This window comes from Podarcis raffonei, chromosome 6 (genome assembly GCF_027172205.1).
Source record: "Podarcis raffonei isolate rPodRaf1 chromosome 6, rPodRaf1.pri, whole genome shotgun sequence".
Taxonomy (NCBI): Eukaryota; Metazoa; Chordata; class Lepidosauria; order Squamata; family Lacertidae; genus Podarcis; species Podarcis raffonei.
Genome location: NC_070607.1, coordinates 74,550,673 through 74,574,056, shown reverse-complemented (window position 1 = coordinate 74,574,056; position 23,384 = coordinate 74,550,673). Strand labels below are relative to the sequence as shown.

Below are 23,384 nucleotides of genomic sequence, written 5' to 3'. Positions count from 1 at the left end.
GAACTAGACCTTATACAAGAATTTAGGCACCAATTACTTACAAATTATCTCCAGTTTCTGTGATAAGAGCAATCTCGGATCAGTTCCTTGCAGACTAAAGTTCTGTTTTACCTGGACAGTACTACAATAACTGACAGTTGAAAATTGGGCCATAATTTGGGCTAATTGCTTTCCCTATTTTCTCCCCTTGTTAAAGAGTTACAGTTTTTCCTTAATTCACAGTTGTGTGCCTGATTAATAGAGCCGATGTTCAAGCATACAGGGATACATTCATTTAGAAGAGAATCTGTGTGGCACTATGACAGGCTAAAACAATGGCTGCTTAATATAAGCAAGAGTAATGAACAAGGGTTTTGTTCTCCTTGGCATGCAGGGGGTCACTAACCAATGAAGCCATGTTCAATTAGTAATTCATCACTAATGTAGGATGCCCTAACTGAACCAAATATGGTGTTTTCTCTCTCTACCAACACCAGTGTTTGCCTCCTTTATGTAATAAATGTTTCATAAACTGATGTATTGCTGAACCTTCTCGTTTTACAAACGTGTGTCAGAATAAACTTCTGAAACTATACTGTGGGGTTTTCCCCCTTTAGCTAGTGAACAAAAGAAAGGAAAAGTCCACAACCACCTGAACAGATGACTAGAATAAGAAACAAAACCCCAAATCCCAATTTCAGCAAAGATTTGTTCCTTCAAACTACCTTCTTCCTTTCGGTAAAGGCTCCCCCTCCTGGATTAACATTGCTACTGATGTATCTGATGAAGCGAGCTCACATTCACCAAAGCTTGAAATAAACACTTTGGTCCATATTGGCATAAGGGTTTTCATAGTTTTTGTTGCAGCAGATGAATATGGCTACCTCTCTGGAAATCAGTCCTATGGTATGTTAGGAACATTTCACACTGATAAACATGGGGAGGGGAAAACCCAAAAGACTTTATTTACATTGCCAACAGCTTTTTACAGCATGGTCTATTAATATAAAGCACTTGATAAGTTAGCCTCAATGAGGCCAATATTTCTTTTGCATTTTTACACCAAAAACTGGTGAAGAGCCTGCAATTCTTCCATGGCAACCATGGATAAAACACACAATTGATCACTGCACAAGCTGGGGTGCCTGGAAATGTTGAACTTAAACTTGCACCCGGTTTTGTAGGATGGCAGCTGCCTTGCAGTTCTGAAAAGCTTTACACAGGTTGTGTCTATTTTGCAGTTACATACCATTGCAGCCTGCATACTATGCTTGCTCAGGGACATTGTTTGTGGCAGTTCCCAGCGCTTTGCTGGATGCTGGAGTTTCAGCTGCCCGCGGAGCCTGCTTTGGGAGACGGATGGGCACATAGACGTTGGAAGTACAGTGCTCCTTAAGGTATTCTCCACCCTTTTCTTCATAATCTTTCCTAGTAATCCAGCCTTCATCGCGGTTCATGTACTCCAGGGCCCACGCTCGAGCTCCATACCAGGCATCTAAAACAGGATTGGAAGCAAGATGCACCTGGATGGCAGCAAGACAACAAAAGGATCTGTTTAGTGGAAGTCAAAGGCCACAGAATAAGAATGACAACACGCAAAGCTACCTGGTGCAAACATCTGACAATCCTATTTGGTATGAAACAACCTGTTCCTTAAGGTTAGCTACTGAGGCTGTGCTCTGAATGGCCCTGACCTCTGACGCTGGCAATGTAACAACCAGAACCAAAGTCTTTTCTATTCTACTAGCTCTTGTATAGAACGCATTCCCCAGAAAGGCTTGCTGGGTGTCAGTTCTTCTTTCTTAGACACCAATCTAAAATGCTTTTCTTTTCCTCAAGTCTTTTTGCTTTTTGGATTTAACATTTTCATATTCTATGGTCTGCCCCTTGCAGTGCATTCTCAGAACTTGTTCCTTTGATCATTTGTAACCTGCCTTGTAAGGGACGCGGGTGGCGCTGTGGTTAAAAGCCTCCGTGCCTAGGGCTTGCCGATCGAAAGGTCAGCGGTTCGAATCCCCGCGGCGGGGTGCGCTCCCGTTGCTCGGTCCCAGCGCCTGCCAACCTAGCAGTTCGAAAGCACCCCTGGGTGCAAGTAGATAAATAGGGACCGCTTACTGGCGGGAAGGTAAATGGCGTTCCGTGTGCTGCGCTGGCTCGCCAGATGCAGCTTTGTCACGCTGGCCACGTGACCCGGAAGTGTCTCCGGACAGCGCTGGCCCCCGGCCTCTTGAGTGAGATGGGCGCACAACCCTAGAGTCTGTCAAGACTGGCCCGTACAGGCAGGGGTGCCTTTACCTTTACCTTTTAACCTGCCTTGTATGCTGAAAAACGGGAAGGAGGGTTACCTTTATAAAGACACAAAGCAGAATGCAGCAATCATGTCCCCTGTTTGTTGTTCTATTGCCAGAATATGAAAGCCAAAAGCTTCCTCTTAGCCAGCATCCTGTTCCTCAGTGATGAACCAAGAAAGTACTCAAACAAAGCAGGGCTATCAGTAGCTCTCCCACACTGTTGCTTCCCAACAAGAAAATTCGAGGTCATACTGTCCTGAACATGAAGGTTCAAGTGCTGGACAATATTTTTGCCTGGGTTGCGCTGTGGGTTAAACCACAGAGCCTAGGACTTGCCGATCAGAAGGTCGGCGGTTTGAATCCCCACGACGGGGTGAGTTCCCGTTGCTCGGTCCCTGCTTCTGCCAACCTAGCAGCTCGAAAGCACATCAAAGTGCAAGTAGATAAACAGGTACCCCTCTGGCGGGAAGGTAAGCAGCGTTTCCGTGTGCTGCTCTGGTTCACCAGAAGCGGCTTAGTCATGCTGGCGACATGACCCGGAAGCTGTACGCCGGCTCCCTCGGCCAATAAAGCGAGATGAGCGCTGCAACCCCAGAGTCGGCCATGACTGGACCCAATGGTCAGGGGTCCCTTTACCTTTACAGTACTTTATGCTGCCCAGCATGGTTACCAATGTATTCTATAAATTTACATCCCTCTGTAAGCTTGCTGCCCAATTCAGGAGATTTATCACATCAGTTCAAATGCCCCCCTTAGCTTCACATGTGCAATAAAGTTTGGTCATCATTGCCATGTACAGTATTTGGATGTTGCATGTAGCCATTGCATTGCTAAAGCCAATACTACACCTGAAAAGACGACTGGAACGGCCTCATTTCAAGCAGCTCCTTGTAGATTCTGGCTTTCATTCCAGGATACATCATGTTCCCACCAGTAAGGAAGACATTCTGGACAAGTTTTTCCTGCTGCTCTTTAGGATACCTGAAGAAATAAAACTCCCTTAACAGATTCAAAGTGCTTCTAGCTGACTGGGATTGAGGACAGAGAATGGAAGGTAAAATTCATTTGTCATTCTGCCCTCTTTTGCCTCTGGCCCCACCCACCACTGGCATATGGCCCCCAGAAGGTGGCCCAGAAAAGAATGTGGCCCCTGGACTGAAAAACATTCCCCACCCCTGTGCTAAGGGTGGATGGGAAAGGGAAATCCCTGTAGTGGTAGAGGCCGATTTAATGTTTAAACTTTTTCAAGGAGTAAAGCACAAATCTGATTTTAGTTTGTTCCAATTCAAAAGATCCTTCCAGTAAAAAGCTCCTCTTCAGACTGCCTGTTAATTTACATTTTAACAGTGAGACACAGGGGGACTGTGAACGTACATGGCTTTCAAATGTGTCTCTCAACCATCTTCTTTTATATAATTTGTGCCCTGCATCATGCACTATGTTCAAGGCAGCTAACAAAATGTAGAATCACACAATGCCTTATTTAATGTGGTGGCATCCCCCAGAATCTTGCAAAACTGAGGGTTTTTTATATTAAAAAAATGAGGAGAGTAATTATTTGGGTTCTACAGCAGAAAAAACAAGTACTCTCTGAACAGTGACAGCTTGTTCTTAAATACACAGAGGCTGCAATGCTACCCACATTTACCTAAGAGTACCATTTAATTCAACTAGGCTTATTTCCAGATACACATGTACAGGATTGCACTGTCATTTAAATAGGAGTTCACTTTTGAAAACTAACCTGTCCAGGACAAACTGTATGGTTTCTGCCATCCCAGCCTGCTCTTCTCCTATTAAGGATGGCTGGAAGATAATTTCAGGAACTCGGATTCTTTCTGTGCCAATAAAGAGCTGGTGATACTCTGCCAGGTTAAACACGGGCTGTAAAAATATCAGAGTCAGAAACGTACTGCTATTTGTTAGAACCTTTTATGTAATGCTCAACGTTTTATTGAAAATATGTCGTAAATATGGATTAAGCTCTATCACCACCAGAATCTGTATTGTCTGCTCTCATCCAGAGAGATTTCAACTTTTCAACACATTCTGTTATGAGACATTATAGGTAGTTGCAGCAGCAGGAGAGATGTGATAGCATAAGATACTGTATCAGCTGGGACTGAAAGCATTTTGGCTTCTCCCCTCCCAGAACCATTTCCCACAACCACGCTACCTGGTCATTCAACATTTGGGTAACTTTTCAAAGAATTAGTTCCTGAATTTACTTCCCCAGTTCTTTTCCTATGCCTTGTTCCTTTTGTACTGCATTTACTAGATTGTAAGCCCTCAGGTATGGACTCGTATTTTTAATGTTTGGTGTAGTATCTAGAAAATGTTAGGTGCTTACAGTTTACATTATGTCTGATGTATGAGATATAACTGGTATAAACTGTGATCAAGGTGACAGCAGATACTCTTGGGGATGTTTCTTCCTATTGCTACAAGCATTTTTGGGGAGGGGAAAATTAACACTTCTCCTGTAGGTCAACCATATGCATGTATACTTGAAAGCAAGTTTCACAGAGTTACTCCCAAATATACACAGAATTACAGCCATGGGTTGAAGTCAATGGGATTTAGTAGCGAATGTCTGAAACATGAGTTTACAACCTTCATTTTTCAATACCATGGGTTTAAGTCACTATTATTATTGACAGATAATAAAACTTCAGCCAAGGGATAGATTCTCTTCCACGGACTTACTCAGTGAGGCCAGAGCTCAAAATCCATGCCCAGTGTAGCTGACTGAATGCAAAAATTGTTGTTGTTGTTGTTGTTTAGTCATGTCCAACTCTTCGTGACCCCATGGACCGGAGCACACCAGGCACTCCTGTCTTCCACTGCCTCCCACAGTTTGGTCAAACTCTTTTCCAGGGAGTCTTCTCTTCTCATGAGGCGGCTAAAGTATTGGAGCCTCAGCTTCAGGATCTGTCCTTCCAGTGAGCACTCAGGGCTGACTTCCTTCAGAATGGATAGGTTTGATCTTTTTGCACTCCATGGGACTCTCAAGTTTCCTCCAGCACCATAATTCAAAAGCATCAATTCTTTGGCGATCAGCCTTCTTTATGGTCCAGCTCTCACTTCCACACATCACTACTGGTAAAACCATAGCTTTAGCTATACGGACCTTTGTCGGCAAGGTGATGTCTCTGCTTTTTAAGATACTGTCTAGGCTTGTCATTGCTTTTCTCCCAAGAAGCAGGCATCTTTTAATTTCATGACTGCTGTCAACATCTGCAGTGATCATGGAACCTAAGAAAGTAAAATCTCTCACTGCCTCCATTTCTTCCCCTTTTATTTGCCAAGAGGTGATGGGCCCAATGATCTTAGTTTTTTTTTGATGTTGAGGTTCAGACCATATTTTGTGCTCTCCTCTTTCACCCTCATTAAAACGTTCTTTAATTCCTCCTCACTTTCTGCCATCAAGGTTGTGCAAAACCTTGCAAAAATATTTATCGTAAAGTAGACTAAGAGATAGGATGTGTATAAAGACAAACCTGTACTGTAGTTACTGGCTTTTCAACTTCGGGTTGCTCCTCAGCAAATAAGGGTTCAAATTCATTCATGCTTTCTACGTCTTCCATTGATTGTTCGCTGCCCATTGGATCCAGATCTGGCATCTTGAAAACGAAAGAGACCACAGGTTCTTATATTAAAACAGGGAAGCCACAGAAGCTGGCTTGCCGGACTTCCGGGTTGGCGCCATCGCCGAATGGCGGACTCCCTCCGAGCTCCGGAGGGAGCCTGCTCGGCAGGGGCTGGGTCCTACCGCATCGGCGACGCGGGGACCCTTAAAAACCACGGCCACGGAGGCCGTGGACATGGAGACTCGGCTGGCACTGCTAGCGCCCTCCCGACTCGTGAAGGAGCCTTTTTAAAGGCTACGGATCGGGTGCCGGGGAGAAGCGTGGTGCTTTGAGTCCTCTGCTATCCCTGCCGAGCGAAGCCGCATGCCATCCGGCGGAGAGCGCTGACTTCTTCCATTGAGAATTCGGATTTGTAACAACAACCCGTGAGTAATTTGGAAACCGGGTTTAAAAGGAGAAAAAAAGAATTTTTTTTTCGGATTTGATACGAGCGGGGGGGGGATCCAAAAAGGAAGTCAGTCCCCCTCCCTACTGTAAACCTTCCAAAACAAGGACTGGGAAACCAAGGTCCAAAAAGAATTGAATTGCTGATAAGAACTAAGAATTCCACGATGGGAAACTACAAGAACTGTGCTGGAGGAAGAATTGAGGGAGAAGGAAAACGTAACCCCCCCCCCTGGGAACCGGGGTGATTGAGGAGAGAGCCTGGCGAAAAGCGAAGGAGATTTTGACAGCTGTCAAAGTAGCTGTCAAAGTCCGAAATTTAAAGAGGACTTGATTATGAGGACTTTGCTGGTTAATTTTGCTACAATTTGTTACAATTTGTCAAAACTTGGATATAAAATGGCGAAAACATGGATAACAATCGGACTTTTGGACTAGAGAAAACAAAGTTACAACAATCCCCCTAGAGGAGTTTCGGGACATTACAAAGAAGGTCGTAAGTGGAAAAATACCATTGGAATTCTACAGGACTGGTTATCTTCTGGGAAAGCTGCGAAACGGAAACAATATTGTGTCTACAGGGTGTTTAGCTAAACAATAGAATTTTCTATTGAAGAAAGGAAGGGACTGAACGTATGTTTTTGTTCCTGAATAACAATAATCCCTGCAGACCTACTAAACTTCTGAATTAGAACGTTTTGGCAGCGGAACAAGAGGAAACTGGACTACAACTTGGAAAGAACAATGGGGGGAGCTTTATTAAAGATTGGAAATTAAATGGTTTAAAAATAACTTTAAAAATAATTATAAAAAGAAAAAAGCCAGCAAGGAATCGGGGGGAAAATGTGATTTATGGACTTTAAGAATTCCAGGCAGACAATATGGATTAGTGGTCAGGGGGAAATTAAACCGGGGACGGGGGGGGGGAGAACTAGAATCCAAAGGCTTGTCAACTATTTTTTGAATTGGCTTTTTTTCATTTACTATACTTTTTATTTCTTGTTTCTTATTTCTTTATTGTGTGAGGTGTCTTTATCACTAAAAAAAAGGGGAAATTGTGGAATGGAAAGGGGGTGGGCCCTGGGGAGAGAACTCTTGTCTTTTATTAAGGGTACTGGTGAGGACTGAATAATTTTAAATTTAAATTTGAATAATGGTTTAAACAAATTAAGTTTTAATTAGAACTGAGAACTTGTGGAGCCAACAATATGATAGGGGAATATGGTAGGGGTGGGGGAAGGAGGGAGTCCCGGAAAGAGGGTGTTTGAAAAGAAGGCTTTGAATGTATTCTATTCTTTTTCTTTCTGTATCTCTGAAAATCTTAATAAATATTATTTTAAAAAAAAAAAAACAGAAGCTGGCTTGCCAATGCCAAGGTCTAAAACCAGTTATGACCAGAATGAACAAGCCTTTCCTGCTGGTTGAATGCCAACTATGCAGTTCTAAGACGATGCAATTAATCATAAAGTCCCACCAAGTTCAAGGGGGCTACTAAATGTGCTTAGGACTACAGCCTTAGTAAACATTTCTCCCCCTCAATTTTATTGTCTTATATTTTTGTAATCTGCTTTGAGAGGTTTTCTATGATAACAATAACAATAATAATGATAATAAATTATTTATACCCCGCCCATATGGCTGAGTTTCCCCAACCACTCTGGGCGGCTCCCAACTGAGTGTTAAAAACAATACAGCATTAAATATTAAAAACTTCCCTAAACAGGGCTGCCTTCAGGTGTCTTTTAAAAATAGGATAGCTGCTTATTTCCTTGACATCTGATGGGAGGGCGTTCCACAAGGTGGGCACCACTACTGAGAAGGCCCTCTGTCTGGTTCCCTGTAACCTCATTCTCGCAATGAGGGAACTGCCAGAAGGCCCTCGGCGCTGGATCTCAGAGTCTGGGCTGAATGATGGGGCTGGAGATGCTCCTTCAGGTATACAGGACCGAGGCCTTTTAGGGTTTTAAAGGTCAGCACCAACACTTAGAATTGTGCTCAGAAACATACTGGGAGCCAATGCAGATCTCTCAGGACCGGTGTTATGTGTATAAATTTTATGAGATAATAAAATCAATCAATATATTTATATACATCCAATTACTTTAACACAGTTATCCACTTTTATAAAACCCTCTGTTCAGAAGCATGCCTAATCCACATATACATACAAACATAAATATATAATTGATACCAAAAGACTAGAGTAAGTTTAGATGTTCAGGATGGCACAAACTTGGTACATTTAAGACTCATCAACAGGTTTATGAAGTATTTTTGTCTGTTCATGTAAAGCTGGTAAACCAATATTTGCAGTCTAAACAAGTGGATTGTAAATAGTAGAAAATTGCTACTTTCAGGCAGCAAAGTTCAGTGAAAGTAAGTATTATGCCAGAAGGGGCAACAAAGACCAGGCTGCTAAAATGACTGAATCAGGATGCCTCCATAGCTCTTGCCAGTGCTGGCTGAAGATATTTAAAAAAACTATTTACTGAGTGAGGTTTCAAACCTGAGGTAGGCTACTTTACTTGGAGCTGTAATGCTAAGCAATTGGGGTTTGGGAATTTCATGCCAAGAATTTGGTTTTGCCATCTGTAAACCAAAAAAGGCTATTTTTGAATTTAGCAAATATGAGAAAGTTTACAGAACTTATAAATAAAGGCTTACATAACGATAAAGATTAAACATTTTTCTACATGGAAATAAAAACGTATCCTCAAATAACTATTGCTTAGAAGATGTCACTGATTTCAGTTCATGGTTCTCCTTTGCCCTACACATTAGACAAATGCTCATGAAAACAAAGCCATTACACGACCAGTATTCATTTTCATAGTTTATGGAAATCATAGGCTCAGAATGTGGTATGCAATGCCAACAGCTATCAATAAACTTTCACACACCCTTTTCTATCATTCCCCTCATACTTGACATTAACGTTTCACCAGTTTCATTACTACTGGTTTATGACCCATGATCAGGGCTGTTTTTGGTGCTGGAACTCAGTTCCGGTGAGTCCTGGCTGAAAAAATGCCCTGCCCATGATATTGGTAAGTGGCTCAGTCAATAGGCATCTTCACTTAAGCTCACCTTTTGAGATGAGAAGTTTGGAGCAATACATAGTTGCTTCAAATGTATCCAGAAGAGGATACATTTTAGTGAAAAAAACAACATATATACATGAAAAAGTACGGTATATTCTTGGCATCTACCCAATTCTGTTATGTGAAGCATACACTAATTTCATCTTCCGTTTTTCGACCTTTTTTCTAACAGGGCACAAGGAATGCTCAAAAAAGATGCCAAATGCCAAGGAGGAACCTTTGCATAATTCCAACTTGAATATCCACCGCTTTCCTATCCTCAACCTCCAATAGGCCATATTTCAAAAAAATTTAAACAGGCTATGGTCTGTCTCAAGAGTGCTCAAAACAAATGACAGCTCAGTTTTCTGCAAGGAGATGAGGCTACTAAGCTCTGAGAACAGCAAATATTAGCATAGCCTCAGAGAGCTCTTGGGGGAAGATTTCCCTCCATGTTTTTATATTTTGCATTTCTGCATACTTTGAGATACACCAGGGCCCACTCCTACTTCTCAGCAGCTCCACTGGAGAGTGGAGTGGCTCCTGTTCAGTCTTTCATGTCCTTCTTTCACGCCAGCCATGTCCTTCTTCAAGACACTTTGTTCCTCTGCACCCATCCATTTCCCATTTTCTTCCCTAGACACTAAGCATTCTGTGACCCCAGACCATGCTCAGTCCTCATTGGGCAATTTTCTTTTCATAGGCGGAAGGGACTCTTTAGGCTCCCCCCCCCCCCGCCGACTACCTTTTTCTACTTCTGCAACCCTTTGGATTCTCTCAAGCAATGCAACACTTCCCTTTTGTTTCTCAGTGGCCCTATTTTTGCTGTAGTCCTGTTGGCACTCACCAACTGAGATCACTATGAGACAGAGGGATGGTGATGGACGGCAAGACAAAAAGGAGACAGCTGCAGGAGAATATAGCAATAGACAACTTTGCAGGAAGTTGTAACACAGTCAATAAAATTCAGTCTTAGAACTGTTTTGCATATACTTATGGTTATGTGCTGACAGAATTAATGCAACCTTACTGCAGTACCTCTGGCTTGCTATCAACAACGTCCACTTCAACGCTCACTTCTGCCTGTAGGATTTTCTGCTTGGTTTGCTCAATGGCCATACTCAGCTTATGAATGTAAGACTGAAGTTCCTCAGCAGAGTCCATGTTCAGTTCCATCAAGCCTTTATGAAACTGATCCATATGACCTTCCTCCAGTAGTTCCTGCACACAAAACACAATACCATGTGATTTCTATTGGCTGCAATATAACTAAGGGGAATATTGCAGAAAAGCCCAGGGCGGGAGAACATTTCCAAATGAGCAAAAAACTTGCCCTTATTTTCTGGCGACTATTGTGGCATCTGCAATTCTCTCACTGAGATAATATCAAAGTGATCCCATGACATTAAGTATTTTCCCCAAGAATGAAATCTGGTATTTTCATATCATGTTCTCCTGCCATCAGCTTCTCCTTTTCAACTTCCCCAAAGCTGCACCTCAAACATTGTGCAGGGTTACCTGAACATAAAGCAGCCTGTCCAACCTCTCTTGATCAAGCTGTAGCTTTTCCTCTCTTCGGCGAGCATTGAGCTCCTGGAGCCGTCGAAGTTGTTGCTGCCGCCTCTCCTGCTTCTCTTCAGATGTGAGGGTGCTCCCAAGCAGCTTGTTTGAAAAGGGCAGCTGCATCTTATGCACATGGTTCTCATAATATTCAGGTGACCTCCACTTCTGCATTTCTGCTCAGAAGTTTCAGAAGCACAATAATGAGTTTTGCAGCCACAACTCTACAGGGTTTCTGTGCTGCTAAACAAATGCCTTTGGCAAGTTTGGATATTTGGAAATTACAGGGAAAGCCATCTGATAATCTATAACAAAATGTTCTCTTAAAAAAAATGTTGTGAGCCACCTTGGGAGGTTAACTCTCAAAGGTAGCTTATAAACAATGAAACAAACAGCCTGCACTATTACTGTTCTTGCTTACTTTTCAAATTGAAACTGCTATTGTCTGTTAGATGCACATATTTTTCCCAACAGTTTGCACCAAGTAGAAGGAGACATGAATGAAAAGGAAAGGAGCAAAAGGTACTCAGGTCCCAGACCTTTGTTCCAAGGAGTAGCTATGCTTCAGAAGAATGAGCAAGTAGAATCCCGAGAGCCAACTCTCCCTAATGCAAACCTAGAGGGAGAAAGTGTGCAAATAACAATGTGACTTGCTGACAGTCTGGAGTAGGATGGAGAACAGGCATACAGTCTTTTATTGTGTCTGCCAAATGGACCTCCTAAAACCAGTAGCCGACCAGATTCAACAAGGTAATTCAGCCCCTTTATTATTTATAAGTTATTATAAGTTATTATTTATAAGGTTAACTTTCCAGCACTGACCATGGCTCACATTAGTATTTTAAGATATGAATGATTTTGGTCCCAAATATCTGAAAGATTGCCTCCATCCCACCAACCTTCTTAGATGTTCAGATCTGCAGAGAGGACGCCCGTGGTAGTCTCACCACTCTCATACGTAAAGAGGATGGTGGCCCCGTGAGGGGTACAGCTAGCCTGTTCACTGTTCAGATTTTGCTGTATGCTAACGATGCATGACTTTACCCTTTGACAATTAAGGTATTTTGTTTGGTGGGACCTACCTCTTTTCTTGAATGCATACGGCTCCTATAATCGCAATGGTTGTCACTGTTATTATAACTGCATTATTTTATTGTTGGCTCTTATGTTGAAGGGTGTCTAATCAATCTTATAAATTAAGCTTTACATCTGCAATATACTTAATGTTAACCATGTTTTTAAAGCAGGTTTGCAAATGAAATCTGAACTCAGGTTTAAAACTAACCATGACTAGCATTTTAACATTTACAATATTTTCATACCTCTTTAGCAATATAAAATTACTTCTTAAGATTTTTTTCTCCTGGGATTGTCAGAACCCCAAGAGAAAAAATATTTTTACCAAACCATGAGGGAATAGTATGTAACTTTAAAGCTGTATGACAGCCATTAATAGCAATGCTTACCATCCTTATAATCTTCTGCAACATAGCTGTGCTCATGCAGTATTTCCTCTACACGGCTGAGAGTAATGGCAGCAAAATGCCCAGGATATTTTAGCTGCAGGAGACGCTGAAGGTACAGAGCAGCCTGGCACCCTCCAATATTTAGACGCTTACAGTTTCTAGCATCCAACCTACCAATCCATAGAAACAAAGTAAATGTGAGTTGGTACACAATATAGGAATGGTTCATTAAGTTCTTTCTACTAGAGTTCTCAATAGCAGGTTATCATCTAAATTTAAAAAAAGCCAGAATTCTGAGCAGCTTAAAACAAATGCTCTAACATAATTCAGTATCCATGTTTTAGATATACATTTCCACACTTTATTATTATTAAATTTATATGTCACCCTTCCTCCCAAAGAAGCAGAGAAAACCCATACCAATTCATATAGCAACTCTCTTCTGTTGCCTTCAGGAAATATTCATGCAGCACAAGTAAAAACTATTGTCTCAGAACCAGGGATGCCCTACTAGTTACTGCATAAGAGAGTTCACACACTCGAGGGAAACTGAGGGGACAACAACCACCCCAGGACTATAAACTATAAACCTAACTAAGCAGAACTAAGGTACTAGCATCCACATATTCTAGCAACTTCTCGCATACAGGATTAGTAAAAGTCAGACACAAAATCAATGGATCAATTGCAGTGGTAAAGATGACAAACAAAATGAAAGACAGCTGCACAGATTCATTTTCCCAACACCTTTCAAAAACATTTTTATCAAGGGAGCATAAACATTAATTTGATAAAGATGCTCTTTCAGAACATGTTGGCAACACCAAACTGTGCAGCTGCCTTTATTATATAAATTGATGGTCATCTTTAGAAGCAGAACTTCACAGTATTTTATAGTATTAAGCAAAAAATTGAATTGCATCCAACTAAATTTTACTCAGAGTTGACCCACTGATAAGTTAGTAATGTCCACTAATGCTTGGATACAGTTTATTGAAGCCAACTCACCGGCCATCCAAGACTGGCAAAATATGTGTACATTGATATCCAGAGGAAACTATGAGACCACTGCAAGGCCAGCCCTGCCTCTTGTTGTGATATAAACTGTACAAACTGTCCACGCCATAAGAAACCTTGGGAACTTGGTAACATTCAAACAGGAGCTCTGACATCATTTGTCTTGAATAGAGAGGGTTGCAGACCGCTTCAGTGACCACAACTGGGTGGTCAACACAGCCCTGTAATGAAATGGCAAGAAATGAAGACCTGGTTAAAACAGTTTACCTAGGTTTGAAAGTTATTTATAGAGCTATACAAGAAAACAGAGTCGGGAAGCTGTGGGTTGGACTAGATGACTCTCAGGAGCCCCTTCCAACTCTACAGCTCGATGATCTATGAATCCTGAGAGGCAGTGACTGGCAGGCCAGTCATCAGCATCTGGAGGGAAGCAGGCTGGGTAATAATAATAATAATAATAATAATAATAATAATAATAATAATAATTTTTATTTATACCCCGCCCTTCCCAGCCAAGGCCGGGCTCAGAGCAGCTTACAAGCAATAATAAAAACAAGATGAATGATTACAACTTAAAAACAAAAATAAAATACAACATTAAAATAATGGAACATTAAAATATTAAAATGTAGTCTCATCGCAGGAGGAGAAGGAAAAGAAAAAAGAAAGAGAGGGAGGGAGGGAATCAAATTGGCTCCAAGCCAAAGGCCAGGCGGAACAACTCTGTCTTACAGGCCCTGCGGAAACAAATCAGATCCTGTAGGGCCCTGGTCTCATGAGGCAGAGTGTTCCACCAGGCCGGAGCCAGTGTTGAAAAGGGTACCGTTGTACTGATGAAACGGAACTATATATGTTGAGTAGCACATGCACAAACTCCTGGGCAGGTCTGTTGGTCAGAGTCTGGTGCTGATCATGCCACAGTTGCAGGTTTGATCCCAGGAATGGGACAGTTGCATATTCCTGCACTGCAGGGGGTTTGGACTAGATCAGTGGTTCCCAACCTTTTTTTGACCATGCCCCACCTAAGCATCTCTAAAAATCCTGACCCCCCCCCCGTGACATATAATTCTTATTATTCAAAAAGTGAACTCCTATTTACATGGAGGAAGCCTAAAAGGCCATTAACTTGGTCTAAACAAGCTTCCAAAGAACATGACATCCATGAAAGAGAAAGATAAAAAGAACGAAAGGACAGTTGAAGTATTGAGGAAGAAATCACTAAAAATTGTTAAAAAATAATAATACAGTAATATGAAGTGATATGAAAAAATAGTATTTTATCTTTAGAAAAACGTTTGTTTAGATAACCTCCCCATTGTCACCGGCTGACCGCCGCATACATTCTGATTTTAATTTTAACAATGTGTATGCCACTGTATATATTTATATACTTGCCATTGTTTTATCGATTGTAGTTCAGAAATTATATATTGTAATTGTTAAGCGTAGATTTCTGTTTAATTTTTATATTATTATAATGATTGCTGAATGTTACTTTATTTGGTGTAGGTTGCTTATTTCAAAGTTATGTTTTATCATTTTCTATACCATTCTAATGATTGCTGAATGTTACTATTCTAATGATTGCTGAATGTTACTTTGTTTGATGTAGGTTGCTTATTTTAAAGTTATGTTTTATTATCACATTTTTGTATTACGTTAGACTGTTACAAGGTGTCTGTTCTTTGTTTCTTCAGCTTGTAAACCGCCTTGGGTATTGTAAGATAGAAAGGCGGTATGCAAATTAAAAGTAACGATGATGGTATGAGGCCCCTAGAACCATAAGAAATGCAAAAAATAAAATAAAATAAAATAATGTTAATAACTCGTTCTCGAATTGCCCTTAAAAATCAAATTCCCCCCCTCCCCCGTGTGTCCCATGCTGGGAACCACGGGACTTGATGGTCCTCAGGCCGCCTACCTGCGAGGCGACCCCGAGGCGCTGGAAGCCGTGGTCGAAGAGCAGCTCCTGCAGCTCCATCTGCACCGGCACGTTGCGGTCGAAGGGCGAGCGCAGCAGCCAGCGGAGGGGCTCGGGGCTGCCCAGGTCGTTGCCCACCTGAGTCTCGGGGCCGGCCCCTCCGCGCGCCCCGCGGCTGCGCGCCACCAGCGACCGGAATCGGAGCAGAGGCTCGCTGGGCACCTCGGAGGCCCGGCAGGCCCAGCCCAGGCGCAGCTGGAAGGAGCCGTTGTCCAGCACCAAGGGAGCGGGAGAAGGCACGCGCACGGCCGGGCTCGGCTCCAGCGCCGGGTCCGGGTCCCAGCGGACGTCGCGGAAGGGGAACACCCCTCCGGCCTCCTCCATCGCCCGTCCGGCACGCGTACGGAGCGGGTGGGTGAGGGGGACGCTGCTCCGTCGGACCTGCCTCGGCTGCTTCCGTTCCCTCCGCCGGCTGGAAACCAGAGCGGAGTTTTCGAGGTTCCGCTCTTCAGACGGGCCCCCAAAAGGAAAAGCGGGGTTTCCTCGCTCCGTCGCTCAAACATACACACGCATTTAGAGTATTTATACCGTGCAACACGTTTCTTAGCATTCAAGGTGCCGCAGCACTTGCAGTTTACACGCTTCTCCGGTTTCTTAGACTGGTTGGGAGTTTTCCTGGAAGGTTTTCCCCGCGGAGGCGAGATGGAATTAGGCTGAGCTCCAACCCTGTGTTTTTGTATGGCCACATCAACACCATACAAATTTAAAGAAGAACCTCACAGCTGCCCTCCCACCCTTCACGTTCCTTTCTTTTAAATTATTTTTCTTTTGTATGAATGCCATGTCCATCTATCTTTGGGGCTGCAACCCCCATCAGTCATGTGCATTGGTCACACTGGCTAGGGATGGTGGGAATTGTAGCCCAAAGGTTGGCACTCCTGGCATGTTGTTGAAAATCGTTTATCTGACCCCTTGCCCTGCGCCTGATTTATGTCACTTCTGCACCATGCATTTAAAGGAGCAGTATCATACCAATTTAAACAGGAATCCTGGGAGCTGTAATTTATTAAGGGTGCTTAGGGTTGTTAGGAAGCAACTCTGTTCCCCTCAGAGGACTATGATTCTCAGAATGAAGATAATTACGGTAGCCATGTGCTGGCTGCTTTTGCCTCTGCCCAGGGATATTGTAATGGCAGGGAAAGGTTGCAGGTTCCTCACTGAGAACTGTTTTTGAGACCCAGTATGCAGCTGCCCCCAACCCCCCATCAACCAGTGAAATACACCAAGCTACATTTTTGGGCTATATGCATTTATACCCTCCACCTGCAAAACAGGCCTAATACTACTTTACAGTGCCCCACAGTATTGGAAAACATTACATGTGAGATGAGATATAACTTAGAAAAAAATAGGAATATTTGGTAACTGTGAAAAGAGAACACAATATCATTATTTTTGGGGCTATTGGTGGGCCTAATAAAGGAATTAGAGGAGCTCTGTTATTTTCCCATTAGTTTGTTGTTTCTAATTACAAGTACAGGAGGTGTCATTATACCAGGTGTGCTGCAGGTTCTCCAATTAACCTCAATACAATCTTTGTGTTCCTCCCTTAATGGGATTGCAGCCTTCTTTTAAAATCAGTGGTGTTGGAATGACAGCATAGTTGCTTTGTGAGTCATGTTGTGACGTAATAACAGAGTGTAGTTATCTTAAGGTGCTTAGTGCAGCACAGCAAGTATTAGTAAAACATGTGCACAGTCAGCTGAGGTGGATTTTGGAGCAGAAATGAAGTACCCTCTGGTCCCTTTAATTAATGACCTAACATTTCCTGTCCTTTTCTTTTGGTTTTGTTTGCCTTTTGGAATATTATTGATTCTTTTCATTTTCTGGCTTCAACATCTACTTAATGATGGTAAGTCTTGCTGTGAGACAGCTAAGATGTGCTTGTGTATTAAGGCTTTAGGTATTAGCTTTCCTTTTAAAGCATTGTGTTGCAAAACTATTTTTAGCTTAATGCTGATCTTGTGTGTCAGGCATTTAGGCAGTTTCAAAAGAAAAAAAGACACGGAGAATTTAAAGTTTTTGACAACATTGTTTTAAATAACTGTTTTTTTTATTCAAGTCTAAAAAGAAATTTTGTATCAGGAAGGTTTGTTAACGGTTGTGGTATACCCAAATAAGCCTTGTAATTTGGCTGAAACCTGTGCTGTACAATACTTGCACACCTCACAATTGTTGGTATGAAAGAGAACATATATAGTGGCTGAAAAGGGAGAGTTGATGCAGCTGAGGAGAAATTTCTTGTTTGAATTCCTTTGGCTTGTTCTGCCTTGTCTATTTTTATATTTTATTTCACTTCACATACACAATGCTATGCTTGCTTATGTTTTCAAATAACAAACATTGCTACTGCAACTTGCAAGTTCAAAAATCTCAAACTAGAGAGAATAGGAGTTGACTGCAGGCACTGCAAGTCATAATTATTCTTGAGATACTCTGCTGTGAAAGGGCTAGCTTCAAACTATTTTTGCCTCTAGTGTGTACTGTTTGTCAATGGCAGACTCACTAGTACTGAAAAAGGAATGGGTGCTTAGCCTAGTCATTTGTCTTTTGGCCAAGTTTGAAGGCATAGTGCACCTCTTAACTAGCCTGTGACAGATAAAAAATTAAAAGGCTTGACAATCCTAATGGGAACGGAAGCTGCTTTGCTTTGTAATTTGGAAACAGAGGCACTAGAAAAGCTTTAGAATCTTTCTTTCTTTCTCCATAACTGTTCATTGCTGAACTGCTTTTTTAATAGAAATATCTAGAGCCCATGTGGATAAGAATGCTTTATTATCTCAAGTTTCAACTTCAGTTTTGCTTTCTGTTCAATGTAATTTTAATAACCTGTGTGTTGGCATTCTTGAGATTGCAACACCTATAGTGCAAGTACAGTAGGTACGGGGGGCAGCCTAGCTTGTTTCACCACCTGAGGTGAATCGGGAAGGTGAAACCCTTGCGCTGAAACCTTGCTTACTGGGGTCGTGTGGTGGCACCTGCTGGCGCAATCTCACAGAACTCTTCCAAGAGCTTGCTGGAAACTGTGACTCTGGCAACTGCAGCAGGATCCCACCGCTTGAGGCAGGCTGCTTCACTCTGCCTCATGGGTGGGTTGGCCCTGAGCAGGTATCTCTTCAGTGTTTTGCAGCTTGTAAAATTTTAATATGAAAGGAGAGGGTTTCACAGTCTGTTGTGTTTAAATCCATCCTAGATGTTTCCTTTCTAATATGGTGAGGGATTCACCACTTTATTGTCCTGTTAATACAGATTTATTGAGGCAGAAACCAAAGACTCTTGGGATCCCATGGTTAGATGTTCTGGGGCAAAGGCTACTAAAATGGTACTTTTCTAGTCAAACCATGCCCAGTGAAAGCACACTTGAATGCCTACTAGTTACTAAGTCTGTAAGTAAATCCCGCTATGTTTGCTCTGATACAGTGGTGTGTTGGGGGCCAGGAGTCACTGTAGCACAATTACTGCTTTGGAGTGGAACTGCTGCTGTTACAACAAAACTGCCTTTTGCAACATACTATGTTAAAAGATGTCTTCCCAAACATGCCACAGCTCTCCCCCCCCCAAATAAAATATTGGCACATACCATCAAACATATATAGAATTTATTTATGCATAAGTGACTAAAAGATACAATCCTATTTGGGAGTAAACTCTAAGACGCTAGGACTTAATTTTGTTTGTATCCATGTGTGTGGCTATGCACAAAGCGTTTTTCTAATTATGGGAATTGGAGTGACATTGCTGAAGTACAGTAAATCAGCAGCATTTCCACTTGAATAATGGTGAACACTTCTGTTTTTGCCAGTGTAATAGGCAGGTTCACTTACATCACTGGGTTTATTATTGGATGAAGATCCATTTTGTTTGCAGCTTGCACTTAATGGTGAAAAATGATGTTAAACTGTCACTTGCCTTCTCCAAAGCACCACATTTGATAATGAGAAAATTCATTTTTGTTAAGAGTTGGGAATGCGAGTATGCTACTTTCCATAAACTATTCTATGGATTTTGCAGCTGTTCTCGTCCTGAGAGTATTAACAGTTTTGAAAGCAGTTTGTCACTGGAGTGGGACCAAGTCTTCATTTGTGCCTGGGTAAAGGTGTAATATTAATACTGCAGAGACAATTTAGCCCTTGACTTTCCTGAATGGCTATCTAAAGGACAGCATATTCCTGTTATACAAAGCTGATGCATTTCTGAACACTTAAACAAAAACAGTTTTGATCAATGTACTTTCATAGCACAGCTGATGCAGTTTTTGTAATCCGACTAAGATTACCTACCACTTTACTGAAGCTAAACTTTTGTTTTCAGCCCAAGTTTCCATCACTAAAGAGATAAAGATGCCACCCTCTGATAATTCTGATGGGAATGCTGACCTCGAATCAGAAAATGAGTCTAGAGGAAATAACAGTCAGGGCAAGATGCACAGAAGATCCTCAACAAGTGACATTAGGACAACTCTACCTGTGAAAAAAATGAAACCCAAGCCTGCCTATTTGAGTTCAAAAGAGGCTGTCCAGATAAAAGGGCTTTCTGCCTTTATTTCAGACAGATTGGACCATAATGTAAAACAGTATTGCTTGGACAAAAGTTCATTGTATAACACAGTAATGGTAAGTTGTACTGCTTTTTTTCAGATGTGCACAAAAAGGTTTTTCCCTCTCTGTCTACTTCTCAAAGCATATTTCTGTAGGCAAGATGGAAAGGACCAAGTTTGTACCAAATTAATCATTCCCAGGTTGTGGAATAATAGGTTTGGGATTAGAATTCTAATGCGGGTGTAGAGAATTCTGAGTTGGGGTGGGTGGGCAGAAGGTGCTGTATATGACCAGGCGCTGAAGATTCAAGTCAGGTCAAAATTCACACATTTGAGAAAACCTTTTAAAGGAGGGCAATTGTGGCCTTGTAGGTTACACAGGGCCTGGTTTTGATACCTTTATTCAGTGCATACAGTGGTACCTCTTGTTACGGACGAGATCCGTTCAGGAGGCCCGTCCATAATGTGAAATGCCCACAACTCGTGCTGCGTCTGCGCAGGTGTGTGGCACAATTTGGTGCTTCTGTGCATGTGGTGAAACCCAGAAGTAACCTGTTCCAGTACTTCTGGGTTGCTGCGGGACATAACGCAAAAAGACACATGAAGTGGATGCAACACGAGGTATGACTGTATGTGTATATAGATATAGATATAGATATAGATACACACACACACACATGTATGTGTGTGTGTATATATATATATATATATATATATATATAAAATCAGTGCTTTAAATTTTTTCTTGTGTTGCCTCTTGAGCCTTGTTTAGGCCTTGGGTGGTTGTTGACAGTTTAAAGGTAAAGGGACCCCTGACCATTAGGTCCAGTCGTGACCGACTCTGGGGTTGCGGCGCTCATCCTGCTTTATTGGCCGAGGGAGCCGGCGTACAGCTTCCGGATCATGTGGCCAGCATGACTAAGCCGCTTCTGGCGAACCAGAGCAGCGCACGGAAACGCCGTTTACTTTCCCGCTGAAGTGGTACCTATTTATCTACTTGCACTTTGACGTGCTTTCGAACTGCTAGGTTGGCAGGAGCAGGGACCAAGCAACAGGAGCTCACCCCATCCCGGGGATTCGAACTGCCGACCTTCTGATCGGCAAGTCCTAGGCTCTGTGGTTTAACCCACAGCGCCCCCTGTGTTGACAGTTTAACAGGTGTATTAAATAGGTTTCTATCTAGTTCTCTGGCAAGGCTTTAAACCCAGCAGGGATTTAAAGAGAGGTGGGTCCAGATGCTGATTTTCTTTACAGAGACAGTACCAAGTTAATTCATTATGTCTAAATGCATCCTCAGCATAATTGCATGGGGGAAATGGCCATTATTGTTGCAGTCTTCCTTGTTTTGTGCAATGGTGATCTTCTTAACTGCCGTGAGCAGATGTGAAAGATGACTTCTTCCTCTGTTCTTTCTTAGCTGATCTGCACTCTGCTGGCCTCTCTTCTCTTCAACCTTCTCTGCCAGTTGCTTGAGGTCTCAAATGTTCTACGAATCCAGCTGCTGCCTTCATCTCTGGCTGTCCGGGTATATCAGCTCTTTGCCTGGGTGACCCAAAAGCCTGCGAAAATCATGATTTCCTTGAAACAAGAAATTTCTGCTCGATCAGCCTTTTTCTTGGGGAAGAGAGAGAAAATAACTTTTGGGGCTAAAGCGTAATGCTTTGTACAGGGTAGGATTAAAATGCAGTGACTCCACTCAACAAACTTTGTGTAGTGTATATTTGTAGGAATCACTTTTCCGGCAAGGAAACACTACAATGCGCTTTGTCGCTCAGATTATTAAATTATTTTTTCAGCAAGGAGTAGACGGAGGGTGTGGGAAAGAGTGGTATGCCTTTTCACAGTTTTTCCATTCCACAATGAGAACCAAAACATAAACCATTATTTGCTTATCTTGAAATAACAACCCTTCTTCTAGAGAAGAACAATGAGACTCTGATATGCACATATAAAACATATTTAAGAGCAATAAATTACTGCAGCTTTTATAATAACTTTCTCAAAGGAGTGTTAGTATGGGATAGTGCAGTGGAACATCTCTCCTTCTAGGCCAAAGGATTTTCTGTTCCTTGACTTCTACTCCAGTTGCAAGCTGTCCTCTTCCCCTCCAACTTGGCCACAGCTCCACCATGGGGTGGTGGTTTGTATCCATCTGTCTTGAGAGACAATGGAGTCTCTCTACATGCAGGCACGTCCAAAGTCCGTTTCGAGGGCCTAATCCGGCCCGCCAGTCAGTTTAATCTGGCCCCTGTAGAAGTTAATTTCCTGGGGTAAAATCATAAAAAGCTCAACAACTTTAATCCTTTAACAACTTTGGCTGGCCCTTTGGTTGGCCCTCACGGCCCTTCACTTCACCAAATCTGGCCCTCTTTGAAAAAAGTTTGGACACCACTGCGAGAGGCAGTGGCGTAGCGTGGGTTGTCAGCACCCGGGGCAAGGCAAGTAATTTGCGCCCCCTAACCCTGAGTGAGCCAGGTAGGGGCAGAGAGCTGCGAGTGCGAGCGCCCCCCCGATGTTGTGCCCGGTGCGGCCATCCCCCCCTGCACCCCCCACTGGCGAGAGGTGAAGTCAGATGGATGTGTTAGTAGCACCAAAGTGCCTCAAGCCTAAGCAGTGTGTATGGAGGTCCTGCCCAGACAACAAGACCTCCCCCCGCCTTGCTGATGTGGTCCAAAGGAAAGCAGAGCAATACACTTGGCACCAGCTTGGCTGCAGGAGTTGCTAGAAGGGGCATACAAGGTGCCATCCAATTTAAAAAGGTAAAGGTACCCCTGCCCGTACGGGCCAGTCTTGACAGACTCTAGGGTTGTGCGCCCATCTCACTCAAGAGGCCGGGGGCCAGCGCTGTCCGGAGACACTTCCGGGTCATGTGGCCAGCGTGGCAAAGCTGCTCTGGCGAGCCACACACAGAGCCGCACACGGAAACGCCGTTTACCTTCCCGCTAGAAAGCGGTCCCTATTTATCTACTTGCACCCGGGAGTGCTTTCGAACTGCTAGGTTGGCAGGCGCTGGGACCGAGCAACGGGAGCGCACCCCGCCGCGGGGATTCGAACCGCCGACCTTTCGATCGGCAAGCCCTAGGCGCTGAGGCTTTTACCCACAGCGCCACCCGCATCCCTGCCATCCAATTTAGGGACTCTTAAATCTTAGGGATTCCCCTCCAGATTTGCATAGGGTTTACTCCTTAGCCTGCCTTCTCCTGAAGATATCCCACAAGGCAACTGGGAGGTATGGGTGGAATTGTGCACAAGATTGGGGTGGACATTCCCATTTTTGCTTTGGCCACGCCCTCAGCTGTCATGTGGTTCACTAACAGTGAACATTCCTTGGGCCAAAATAAGGTTGTTTCTAGAAAAATCTGTTTTCTACAAATAATTAAGTAATCTAGTAGACATCCCACTGCAGTTTTAAAAGTTAAATCTTTCACAAGCACTTTGA

General features: G+C 42.9%; 2 protein-coding genes across 5 annotated transcripts; one reads left to right on the top strand and one right to left on the bottom strand.

The window, feature by feature from the left end:
• Positions 1 to 920: 920 nt before the first annotated feature.
• On the bottom strand, positions 921 to 15,789 carry ACTR5 (actin related protein 5). Its single transcript, XM_053394048.1, has 9 exons — positions 15,349 to 15,789; positions 13,419 to 13,648; positions 12,411 to 12,580; positions 10,903 to 11,120; positions 10,423 to 10,605; positions 5,771 to 5,893; positions 4,015 to 4,154; positions 3,119 to 3,251; positions 921 to 1,502 (listed from the first exon to the last, which is right to left on the bottom strand). Exons 1-9 carry the CDS (start codon positions 15,730 to 15,732, stop codon positions 1,245 to 1,247), a joined length of 1,839 nt encoding a protein of 612 aa, XP_053250023.1. The 5' UTR covers positions 15,733 to 15,789; the 3' UTR covers positions 921 to 1,244.
• Positions 15,790 to 15,847: 58 nt separating this feature from the next.
• ADIG (adipogenin) lies at positions 15,848 to 21,640 on the top strand. 4 transcript variants are annotated; one of them, XM_053394051.1, is made up of 3 exons: positions 15,848 to 15,963; positions 19,726 to 20,021; positions 21,363 to 21,640. In XM_053394051.1, exons 2-3 carry the CDS (start codon positions 19,749 to 19,751, stop codon positions 21,600 to 21,602), a joined length of 513 nt encoding a protein of 170 aa, XP_053250026.1. In that variant the 5' UTR covers positions 15,848 to 15,963; positions 19,726 to 19,748; the 3' UTR covers positions 21,603 to 21,640. The 4 variants fall into 4 exon arrangements, with proteins under 4 accessions (XP_053250026.1, XP_053250025.1, XP_053250027.1 ...); XM_053394050.1 differs by having other exon boundaries at positions 15,851 to 15,963; positions 19,720 to 20,021; XM_053394052.1 differs by lacking the exon at positions 15,848 to 15,963 and adding an exon at positions 15,981 to 16,084.
• The last annotated feature ends 1,744 nt before the right edge of the window (positions 21,641 to 23,384 follow it).